The sequence below is a fragment of the Ipomoea triloba genome, chromosome 11 (assembly GCF_003576645.1).
Source record: "Ipomoea triloba cultivar NCNSP0323 chromosome 11, ASM357664v1".
In the NCBI taxonomy this organism is placed as follows: Eukaryota; Viridiplantae; Streptophyta; class Magnoliopsida; order Solanales; family Convolvulaceae; genus Ipomoea; species Ipomoea triloba.
Window position 1 is genome coordinate 12,696,871 of NC_044926.1, and position 11,936 is coordinate 12,708,806.

The 11,936-nt window shown below is 34.9% G+C and overlaps 2 protein-coding genes across 2 annotated transcripts in view; one reads left to right on the top strand and one right to left on the bottom strand.

Moving 5' to 3' along the window:
• Positions 1–3,813: 3,813 nt before the first annotated feature.
• LOC115995930 lies at positions 3,814–5,674 on the bottom strand. Its single transcript, XM_031235078.1, has 4 exons — positions 5,374–5,674; positions 5,096–5,317; positions 4,935–5,008; positions 3,814–4,167 (listed from the first exon to the last, which is right to left on the bottom strand). Exons 1-4 carry the CDS (start codon positions 5,672–5,674, stop codon positions 3,814–3,816), a joined length of 951 nt encoding a protein of 316 aa, XP_031090938.1.
• Positions 5,675–7,989: 2,315 nt separating this feature from the next.
• LOC115995931 overlaps positions 7,990–11,936 on the top strand; it is a 7,032-nt gene continuing 3,085 nt past the window's right edge. Inside the window, exon 1 of the mRNA XM_031235079.1 lies at positions 7,990–8,646. Within this exon, the coding sequence (XP_031090939.1) occupies positions 7,990–8,646 (657 nt within the window). The remainder of the gene's footprint in view (positions 8,647–11,936) is intronic.

Genomic DNA, 11,936 nt, shown 5'->3' on the forward strand with positions numbered 1-11,936 from the left:
ATGACTAAACTCAAAGGCATTTGTACAAGGGTTTTAAGGTTTTAAAAAGTGGGTTTGAGAATAAGGCAAAATGGAGATTGGTGCTCGTGGCTAGCCTATGTGGTCTACTATCTAGTGGTTTTGCAAGCAAATGATTTGGATTTAACTAGGGAGTTCATGGCACTTCACCAAGTGGCGTCACATTTGGACTCCCACATCCTCATTCGGTTGGGGCATTTCATCGAGCACCTTGTCTACCACTCCTCCCGGACCTCTTCCTTTCGGACTAAGGGCGGGGATGTAGATGAGTTGGACTCGTGAGAGGCCGCTATCACGCACACACTCACTTTCACAGGGGTTTGCTACCTAATGTGGCCACACTTAGGCACAAAGCATATCAAACATCATCCACACAAGTATTCAAATCCAAGAACATAAAGCTAACAATTTTAAAGCAGTTTCTTCAATAGTTCAACCACATAGCTAGTTTTGGGGCCACCAATCCCCTATCTAATCTAAGCAAACATTAAAATAAGGAAACAAGAAAAAGCAATAGAAGATTCAAAGAAAGCAAAAACGAAATCAAAATAGATAGTGAAAAGAAGAGTTACCATCCATGGAGAATGGGTTCTATTACATTTTTGCCTTTAACCTTCTACCCTTCTACCATTGTTTCTTGAATCTATTATAGGGAAAAGGAGGTTTTCCCCCAAGAGGGGAGAAAACAAAGAGAACTTCAGACCTAAAACTATTTTCTAGCTGTTAGGTTTTCTTCACTTTCCGAAAAAGGGGTTTAAATATGCAACACGAAGCCAAAAATCCCGAAATGGCCCCTGTGGCCGGATCACGCCAGCACCACGCGTGGATGGGGGCGTGGATGGCTACTGGAAACGTTCCACGCCACCCACACGCGTGTTGGCTACGTGGACGGTCCCTGCTTGGTCGCTTCTTTGCTTCTTGCTCTATTTTGGCCTTGAATCCCTTTTCAATCTGCAGAAATAACTTCAAAACTTCTTCTAAAGTTGTGTTAGAGGTTTTTGATTACATCTGAGTTTAAATGCATGAAATTGCTATAAACGGGTGGCAAAACTTACTATTCTATCATACTTTTGACCCTTAATTTGGACTATTCTTGGTGTTTATCACTATCCAGTCCTAAGTGTTATGCATGATGATGAATTGGAAACTCAGCACTATCCATCCATGATAGATGATCATGATGAGTTATCTAAGATGATTGATGATGAAGAAGAAGACCTAGAGTCTGATGTAAATTACTCTAACTTTAACTTAATGAGATTTTTACTTGCAGTTCTATTTTTTTTCTTTACAGGAGAGTGAATCTAGTGATGAGGCTATAAGTCCTGCAATGCAACAAAATCTAAAGCTCAAAGGTGTAGAAAAACCTGATGAAGTGGACACATGAGCTATTAAGAGATGCTTACTAGACCAATTTTCATCAAGTCAAAATTTGAAGAAGTCTAAGTCAGTTTTAATCAAGTAGGAACAAATCTAAGTCACATGCCTGTCAACATTTTGTGGTTGTAAAATGTCTTGGGACAATTTTTGGTTTTTGTAAGTTTTATGCACTTTAAGAGTGCATTGATTGATATTAGACAACATGCAATATTACTGCATTATTATGAGAGTTAAACTCTCATTTTTTTTAAATTCATATGTGGTTATTTGAATTTCTCTAACATAACTATTACAATGCAGGTGGTTATATATTCCTAACTTAATTTTTATTATTTTTTGTTATTTTGTACTGTATTTTGAATGCAGGTGCTTAATCAAGTAGGAACAAATCTAAGTCTCATGCCTGTCAACATTTTGCGGTTGTAAAATATCTTGGGACAATTTTTGGTTTCTGTGAGTTTTATGCACTTTAAGAGTGCATTGATTGATATTAGACAACATGCAATATTACTGCATTATTATGAGAGTTGAACTCTCATTTTTTTAAATTCATATATGGTTATTTGAATTTCTCTAACATAATTATTACAATGCAGGTGGTTATATATTCCTACCTTAATTTTTATTATTTTTTGTTATTTTGTACTATATTTTGAATGTAGGTGCTTAATAAACCAGAGTCATAGTTGCAGAGTGAAGAGCATGCAGCTATTAGTTTTTTTTAGGGATTGTGCTAAATAGAATAGTGAATGTGTAACTAATAATAGCAGTTTATATTACATTTACAATTTTCATTAATGTAAATTCTGTTATGTCCTTAAATAAAAACCTTCATTTTTGTACATGTAATGGCACATAAGAGCACATACATCTTCTATAATAAAAAAAGCAAGAAGGAAGCATTTAATGCATCCTTGGCCACTATTCCCGCCCAGTGCAAAACGACGCAGTTTTGGTGATTAAACATTAGTAAGGAAATTACCTTGAATATAATCAGCTTAAGAACTGTGAAAGGCAACGCAATTAATTCAAACTAGATATTTATGGCACACATTTGTAAACGAAATCATTCTCTTTTCATAGGTAATCGAATCATCGCAAACGATTCGACAATCAAGGACAACATTATATACATTCACCGGGAAGGCAAAAAGAGAATTAATATACAAGTAGAAGTCTTTCAGTTTGAGAGTTATATTACACAGACGTTATATATTACAGATTAAGTATCTACCTAAAACCTATTTCAGACCCAAATTGAAACTGATCTTCCATTTGCATTCTTGCTTCAAAACCATGGGAATGTATTGTTTGGCAAATGATTTAACGACCTTCAAGAAGATGAGTGCTATCAAGGTTAGAGTCATTCGTGCATACTTGGTTATGGAAAGGAAAGGCTACTCTGAAATAAAGAGCAAAGAGTTGGTCTTGCACGACGAACAGGTAAGTTTTCTCATCTAGATTTCTGCAAAAACTTAGGCATTTAGTTTTTTTTTTTTTTTATCATTCACAAATTTACAGTTCAGATGGTAACACTCAATATGTACATGGCACTGTAATTCATGCACATATACCAAAAGATGTTGTACCAAAATTCTTTCAAAGCTTTGTAAAAGGAAATGTGTATTGTGTGAAGAACTTCTATGTGGTTTCAAACTGGCATACATACAAAACTAGCTTGCACGAGTTCATGTTGCAATTCAATCATGAGACACTTATGAAATAATATAGGTCATATAATTTTCCTTGCCACATGTACAGACCAAGACCATTCCACAGTTTGAAAGGTAATCCAACATTAAATGACAAAGAGTTGATTGGTAAGCATTCTTTTCTATACTTTCTATTCTATACTGTAATGTAAATTAGGTTTCATGTAATCGTCTATTGTATAGTTTCCACATGAACAAACTTAGACCATTCAACCATGTTTGTGTAAATGTTTGTTTGTGTTTACTGATTTTTTTACTTTATAAAATTTTTATTAGATTTAATTGGTCGTGTCGTTGAAATACATGCGCCTCAAGAAAAAACAATTGGTGGACAAAATACTAGGCTTATAGACTTTGTTTTAGAAGATGCTCAGTAAGTAAAGAAAATACTAACTCATGTCCTTTTTTTTTTAATTTTTTTTATGTCCATTTCATTTTAAAAAGCTTTGCAATGTATTTGTTAAAAAATAGGGGTAATCGGTTAATCTGCACATTCTGGGATGAACATGTTATGAAACTGGAGCCATTGTTTAAATCTGCTTCCAAGGATCCTGTGGTAGTGTTCAGTGGCAGATCCAGAAAATAAGTTGAGTGGGGGTGAAGAAGCAAAGGTAATATAAATTCAAAATTGTTTAAATACAAAATATCAAATACGAATAAGATTGTTCAAATACAAAATACATTAGAAATTACAATACAAGGTTTATGATGAATTACGGGATAATACTCCTCTATGCTCTCTCATATTCTGAAACCGGTGTAGAACTGCTTCATTGGAAACTTGATCAAAAATAGCTTTCTCAACATAAGACACTAAGCAATCATTTAATAAATCATCACTCATCCGATTGCGTAAAGGTGTCTTGATTAACTTCATAGTAGAAAATGCTCTTTCCACACTAGCAGTTGCAACCGGTAGGATCAATGACAACTTTAGAAGCAAATACACCATCCTGTAGTCCAAATGCCTTCCTGTTTCCACCATTTTTTGAGCTAATTCATCAATACCATTCAAAGCAGATAAAGCAGGATCAGAAGTTACATCAACAAAATAAGTCTACAGTTGGTTATCTAGTAATTCAAGTTCAATATCAGAAAACTCATGTGGGTAGAACTGTGCCAATCGAACTAATTTATCCTTATCAAACTTAGCAAAAGAATTCCTTGGATCAAAACATGCCACGCACAAGAGCAACTCAGTATTCTTCTCATTGAAACGGTTGTTTAGCTCTTAAAGTTGTAGATCTAATACCGCATAAAACCTTTCAACATGGTACATATGAAGATAAGTCTTTTTTTCAGCTTTACGACGTGGTCTTCCTCGGACTACATAAACTTCATCCAAATTAGGGATATAAATTGCATGGTTGTTGCAAAATAATGAAACTTCTTGTAAAAGAGCTTCCCACCTATCATCTCGCATTATTTGTAATCTCATGGCATTCACAATGTTTGATCTTTCTTCTGTAATGCTTGTGACAAGTCATTTGTAATTCCTAAAACATCCTTTAGTAAGTATAACAATAACACAAAATCAAAACATAGGATATTCTCCAACACTCTAAATGCTTCATGCCTGTGTTTTGATTCCTGTTTTGGATCATGTTGTACTTCATCAAGAACATCAATGACTGGAGAAAACAATTTCACAATGCTCACAAGTGCACTATAATGAGACCCCCAACGTGTATTACCAGGACGGTGTAAAATTGTTTCTTGATTCAAACCAGTTCCCGTTTCAATTGTGTCAGGAAAAATTGAATCAATCAACATCTTTAATTATTTGTCTTGTAAGCTATCCCTGTGCTTACATGAAGCACATACAATGTTGCACAATTGCGAGACAGTGACAAAAAAATCTCCAACAACATAATTATCCCTTGCAACACCCACAAGTGCTAGTTGTAGTTGATGGGCAAAACAATGAACATAAAAAGCACTTGGACTCTCATTCATAATCAAAGTTCTAAGACCATTGAACTCACCTCGCATATTACTTGCTCCATCATAGCCTTGGCGTTGTATTCTTGAAATGCTTAATCCATGTCTTGTTAGAAGATCTTCAATGGCTACTTTAAGAGACATAAAAGTAATGTCAGGAACATGAATAATTCCAAGAATACGCTCAACAATATGCCCACTTGAATCCACATATCGAATAAACACAACCATCTGCTCTTTAATTGATATATCTCTCGCCTCATCAACTATTATTCAAATAAATCTTCACCAATATCATTGACTATTATTTGGGTTATCTCACTTGCAAATGCATTGGCTATATCTTTTTGAGCGGGAGGAGCAATCATTTGGTGATTTTCAGGTGCATTTTGCATCACTACTTTGTCAACATCTTCATTATTATTCGCAAGGAGCTTTAAGGTCTCAAGGAAGTTTCCTCGATTAAGTGAGTCGATGCATTCATCATGACGATGAAAAGCAAGTCCTTGCCTTAAAAGAAACCGGATGCATTTTACTGATGAAGTTAACCAAACACGGTAGTTTTGTTTCATTTGGTCCGATTGTTTTGATACAAAAACTTGTATGTGTTGCTCTTGAGTCATTAAGTCTCGACAAACTTGTATGTTCCTTGAGTGAGCACTATTATGATTACCAGCATGTGCACGCAACCTTTCCGACCCTTTTTTCTAAAGCGAGAGTTCTTTGCATATAGGATACATGAAATGTTTAACGAAGTTTCAACAATGCTATATGTTAAGAGACTATTCCAACCGTTTTTGGTTGATGTATACACCATGATGGAATCAAGCAGGCTACTATATATTATAAATAATCATAAGGCATTGAGGTGTGAAGCTTATAAGGGCATGTCGGATGCTTTGACTAGAGGAGAGGTTGATACAAGCAAGCAAGGTAAACGAATCATCTTACCTTCGAGTTTCACTGGCGGTGCTAGATATATAATACAAAATTATCAGGATGCAATGGCCATTTGTCGTCACAAGGGATATCCAAACTTATTTATAACATTCACATGCAATCCTAAGTGGCCTGAGATTCAGAGATACATGGACAAATGCAACCTTAGAGTAGAAGATAGACCAGAAATTGTATCTAGGGTCTTCAAGATGAAATTAGATGCTTTAGTCAAAGAGATACGCACTGGGAAGCTATTTGGCTTTGTAACAACAGGTATTTTTTCTCTTTTTATTTGTTAAGCATATGTAACTTAAAAGGTTGAAAAGAAGAACTTATAATTCTGCTTCTTTTAAGGTTTGTAATTTTGCTTTGTTTTTGATACAGTGGTCTATACTATAGAATTTCAGAAGCGTGGATTACCACATGCTCACATACTAATCTTCATAGAAAGATTATCACAAGGGTTTACAGAGAATCTCATGGAAAAGTTCATCTCTGCTGAAATACCTGACAAGGAACTAGAATATGAGTATTACAAAGTTGTGGACGAATTTATGATGCACGGACCTTGTGGACACACAATGCCAAAATCTCCATGCATGGTGAACAAAAAGTGTTCTAAACACTTCCCTAAGAAATTTGCTGATGTGTCCACATTGGAGGATGAGGGTTATCCAATATACTGACGTCGAGACAATGGTAGGAGGGTGGAGAAAAATGGGGTGCAGTTGGATAATAGATATGTTGTACTGCATAATATATACCTTCTTCTCAAATATAGGGCACACATAAATGTGGAATGGTGTAACCAATCAAGATCAATCAAATATTTGTTCAAATATGTTAACAAAGGGAATGACAGGGTGACGGCAGAATTCTACAAGAGCACCAATGACGATAAATCAAATGAGGTTGTAGATGAAATTACCATGTATTATGATTGCCGTTATGTTTTAGCGTGCGAGGCAGCTTGGCCTCTCTTAAGCTTCGACGTACAACTCAGGCACCCAACAGTTGAAAGGCTAAGCTTCCATTTGCCAGACTGTCAAACAGTTGTGTTTGCGGATGATGATAGCATAGAAAATGTCCTTAATAGACCGATTGTAAATCAAAGCATGTTCACCGCCTAGTTTGATGCTAACAAGAAATATGAGTCAGCTAAGGAGTTGGCTTATATTGGCATGCCCAGCAAATTTGTATGGAAGAAGGATATTAGAGAATGACATCCTAGGAAGAGGGGGTTTTCCATTGGACGAATATTTTTCGTACCTCCAAGAAGTGGTGAAGTATATTACTTGAGATGTCTGTTAAATGTAGTTCGCGGTCCTACCAGTTTTGAAGACATCAAGTCATTTCAAGGTGTCATATACCCAACTTTTAGAGATGCATGCTATGCTAAATGGCTGTTAGATGATGATAGAGAATACATTGATGCAATAAATGAAGCAAGTCATTGGTCTACTATGACTGCCAGACTTTAAGACAAGATTGTGAGAAGATGGAAATGCAATTAACTGATGAGAAAACTGTCGTATACAATACCATTCTAAGTGATATACAACAACAAAACGGTGGTTTGTTCTTTGTATATGGATATGAAGGCATAGGAAAAACTTTTGTCTAGAAAACACTATCTGCAAAAATACGGTCCGAGGGTGATATTGTCCTAAATGTTGCGTTAAGTGGTATTGCCTCATTGCTACTTCTAGGAGGTCGTACAGCGCACTCAAGGTTCGCCATACCAATTACAGTTAATGAGGACTCCACATACAACATTACCCAAGGAAGTCACCTAGCGGAATTGCTGATCAAAGCCAAACTAATCATATGGGATGAAGCACCAATGATGCACAAACACTGCTTTGAGTCACTGGATAGAACTATGCATGATCTAATGCACTTCTGTGACCCTCTTAGCGTCCACAAGACATTCGGGGGGAAAACTGTGGTATTAGGCGGTGATTTCTGACAAATATTGTCAGTCGTGCCTAAAGGTTCAATGCAAGATATTGTTTCTGCTGCAATCAACTCTTCCTATTTGTGCGAATCATGTAAGGTTCTTCGATTAACAAAGAATCTACGTCTTAACACTCGGGAAACAGGTGCTAGCATTCAACAGATTGAACAATTTGCATCATGGCTAGCTGCTATAGGAAATAGAACATTAGGAAGACCTAATGATGGTTATGCAAAAGTTGGAATTCCTGATGAAATGTTGTTGCCATCTTCTGGTGACCACATAGCCACAATAGTTGATAGTATATTTCCAATGTTCAAGGACGGTGGTTGCCAGCTACAATACATGGAAAATCGTGCTATCCTAGCGCCAACACTTGATGTGGTCAATGCGGTAAATGAATATATGAGTGATTTGCATGTTGCTAAGAGCAAGACCTACCTAAGTTGCGACATTGTTTGTAAGTCGGATTCAACAAATGGTATACTATATGATATGCACACTCCAGAATTCCTAAATGGGTTGAAAGCTTCTAGCATACCAAATCATTCTTTAACTTTAAAGATTAGATCTCCTGTAATGCTGTTGAGAAATATAGATCACTCAATGGGTCTTTGTAATGGTACAAGACTTATCATTACTAGGTTATCTGATCATGTTGTAGAAGCAAAGATTGTCACGGGGCACAATGCCGACCAGGTCGTCTTGATACCAAGGATGTCAATTACCCCAACTGATACAAGATTGCCATTTAAATTTCAAAGAAGGCAATTTTCTCTAATGCTGTCATATACAATGACTATCAACAAAAGTCAAGGATAGACTTTAACGCATTTCGGCTTACTGTTAAAGGAAACCTATCTTTATTCATGGTCAACTATATGTTGCTGCTTCAAGGATTAGCAACCCTAAACGGTTAAAATTTTTAATACCCAATGAAGGTGGTGAGAGTAGTAATTATACTACGAATGTGGTGTACCATGAAATATTTAATAATTTGTAGATTTCTCCTTTTAAATAAAAAAAATTACTTTAATAATGTTTTGTTATCATTTATTGCATTACAACAAATTAAAATAAATGTTATTACATAAGAGTATTACTCTCATCCGTGCAACGCACGGGTATAATACTAGTATCATGAGTCATTTCCATTTTTGGTCCTACTATTATTGGGGCATTGCCAATTTTAGTCCACTTCATTAATTTTTGCCACATTGCGACCAGTCTTATTTAGTCTTTCCCACTTTTAGTCCACCGTTAAATTTTTTATCAAATAACCGTCCAAAACATGAGTATTTTGACCTTTTCATGCTTTGATCACCTCCTCTACCCTTTGTAGTAGTTTTCCTTACACATTTTCATTCAATGAAGAGGTCCGGCGAAAGCCATGGGTTTGTAATGTGGCTCACATGGCTTTCGTCGGATCTCTTCATTAGATGAAAATGTGTAAGGAAAACCACTGCAAAGGGTCAAAGAGATGACCAAAGCATGAAAAGACCAAAGATACCCCTGTTTTGGATGGTTATTTGACGAAAATTTTAACGGTGGACTAAAAGTGACAAAGACTAAATAAGACTGGCCACATTGTGGCAAAAATTAATGAAGTGGACTAAAATTGGCAATGCCCCAATAACAGTAGGACCAAAAATAGAAATGACTCTAGTATCATATATATAACTATATACACTCAATGGTACTCACAAAAAATAGAAGCTAAGGTTAAGATGCAACTTACCATATAACCATGAACCAGTTTTTAATCTTTATTGAGGGTATTTCTAATGCTCTCCAGTTTCACTGATCATTTCCATCTAAATCAATATTGTGGCAAAAGAAAATATACCAATTTACTAAAACATTTAACTCAAATTCCTTCCAAATAAATTGATTAACTTCTATACAATGCATTTTGTAAATTTAATATTACTTAAAACTAAAAAAAAAAATTCAAATAATAGTAAAGCTATGATTAATCAGTTTTAATCAACTAACAGTAAATCAGTTAATAAACAATGTTTGGCATCATTTAAAAATCAACTAACACTAAAGTATCAAAAATTAACAATGTCTGCAATCATTTCCTGGTGAACTTATAGTAAAGCAACTATTAATCAATTTCTTATATCATTTTTAAACTAAAACAGTACACATATACAGATTTAATTTCAACAATAAAGTCAATTTTTGCTCATCATCATAAATTCTGGCAATCATTACATACTCAGATCATAAAACTCTTTGCCTTCTGAACATTGAATGAAAATTACACTTCTCAAGAGTTTCAATTCCAAAATTTTAATCATTTTACTGAAACACACTCTATAAAGCATACACTCAATCAAGTTCTTCTACACAAGTTGTATCATTTTACAAAAAAAATAAAAATAATAATAAAAAAAAGCTTCTAATCAGAAACAGATAATTACGTGAAGAAAATTAACAGAGTCATGTGTTATAGGCAGTAAACGAAAAGCAAGAACCAACAACAAAGGTATTTATCCTATACTCATACTATTCTTTGCTATTTTTTCTTATACAGTTTATTCAAATAAACTACAATGATTAAGAACTCATCTTTCTTTAGACTTGTGAACTTGTAGCTTTGTTTGTAATTGTATCTTCATCTGTTAGAAACACAACATAAGAAATGCATAATTAAAAATATGTACACAAAAATATGTTAACAAATTAAGTCAGGACTAGATTAGTAGATTCAACTCACCTTTTATCTATGTAAACATATCAATGACATAAAGCATCATCCAGACCTATTTAATGTACATGTAACCGCAAAGAAGTTTAAATAACCCTAGATAGAACATTCACTCATTCCATGAAGCAATTTTTACACATAAAATCAACTACAAAAAGTTCCAATTAGGCCCTCAAACTTGTTATTTTAGGGCAAATAAACCCTTGGACTTATTTATGACCTGTGATAGCAGGTCAAATATATTTCGAACCTCCGACAAGATTCCAGTTACAAAATCTAACAACTGGTGTCGGTCGCGTCCGGTCGGAGGAGGCTGGTTGCCTCCTCCAGCCATGGAGATGGCGATCGATTTGGTCACCGTCTCCTAGATCGGTCGCCATCTCCACAGCCCGAAGAGGCAACAAGCTTCCTCTGGCCAAACGCAACCTGCGCCGGTGACGCGATTGGCGCCGATTGTTGATTTTGTCGCCGAAATATGGTCGGAGGTTCGCCGAAAGTATATTTAACCTGCTATCACAGGTCGTAAATCAGTCCAAGGGTTTATTTGCCTTAAAATAACAAGTTTAAGGGCCTAATTGGAGCTTTTTGTTGTTGAGGGACCCAATTGCACAATGAGGTATAGTTTGAGGGTTTATTTTACCCTTATCCCTTAAAAATAAAACATCAATTTTAACTACTCATGCAAAACACTCCTATACTATTAAGGTCTGCGTAATATTGTAAAATATGGTAATGTAATTCCTATTCGTACTACAATTGTACATTAAAATATGGTAATACAATTTTTAATACAATATATTCTTTCATACTTTCCTATTCGTAATACAATTCTAGATTAAAGTTACTAATTGTAATAATACAGTACATATATTTCTCTGTATCGTAATTTATACTATCGGTAATTCATAATTTTGAAAAAAATACAGGCTATTATTTGACTATTAAAATTGCTATATAAATACCCTCAAAAGCAAAGAACAATTCTACTATTGAATATTTTTTATTCTTTTCTGCTATTTCTCATATTTCTCCTTATTGTTTAGTAATGAAGTCTATTTTTTTCTCTGCATTTGACCTATCCCCAGGACAAGGAAAAACTCTTTAAGGCTCTGGTTGATGCGTTGTTATTTGTTCAGACAGGACCGGTCCAAAGGTTTTATATGCCCTGGGACAAAATTAAAGAAAAAGGGCCTCTATATGAAAAATTTGTTCCGGATGATCAATTTGTTTTCTTCTTCTTTTTTTTTTTTTTTTTTTTTTTTTTTTTTTTTTT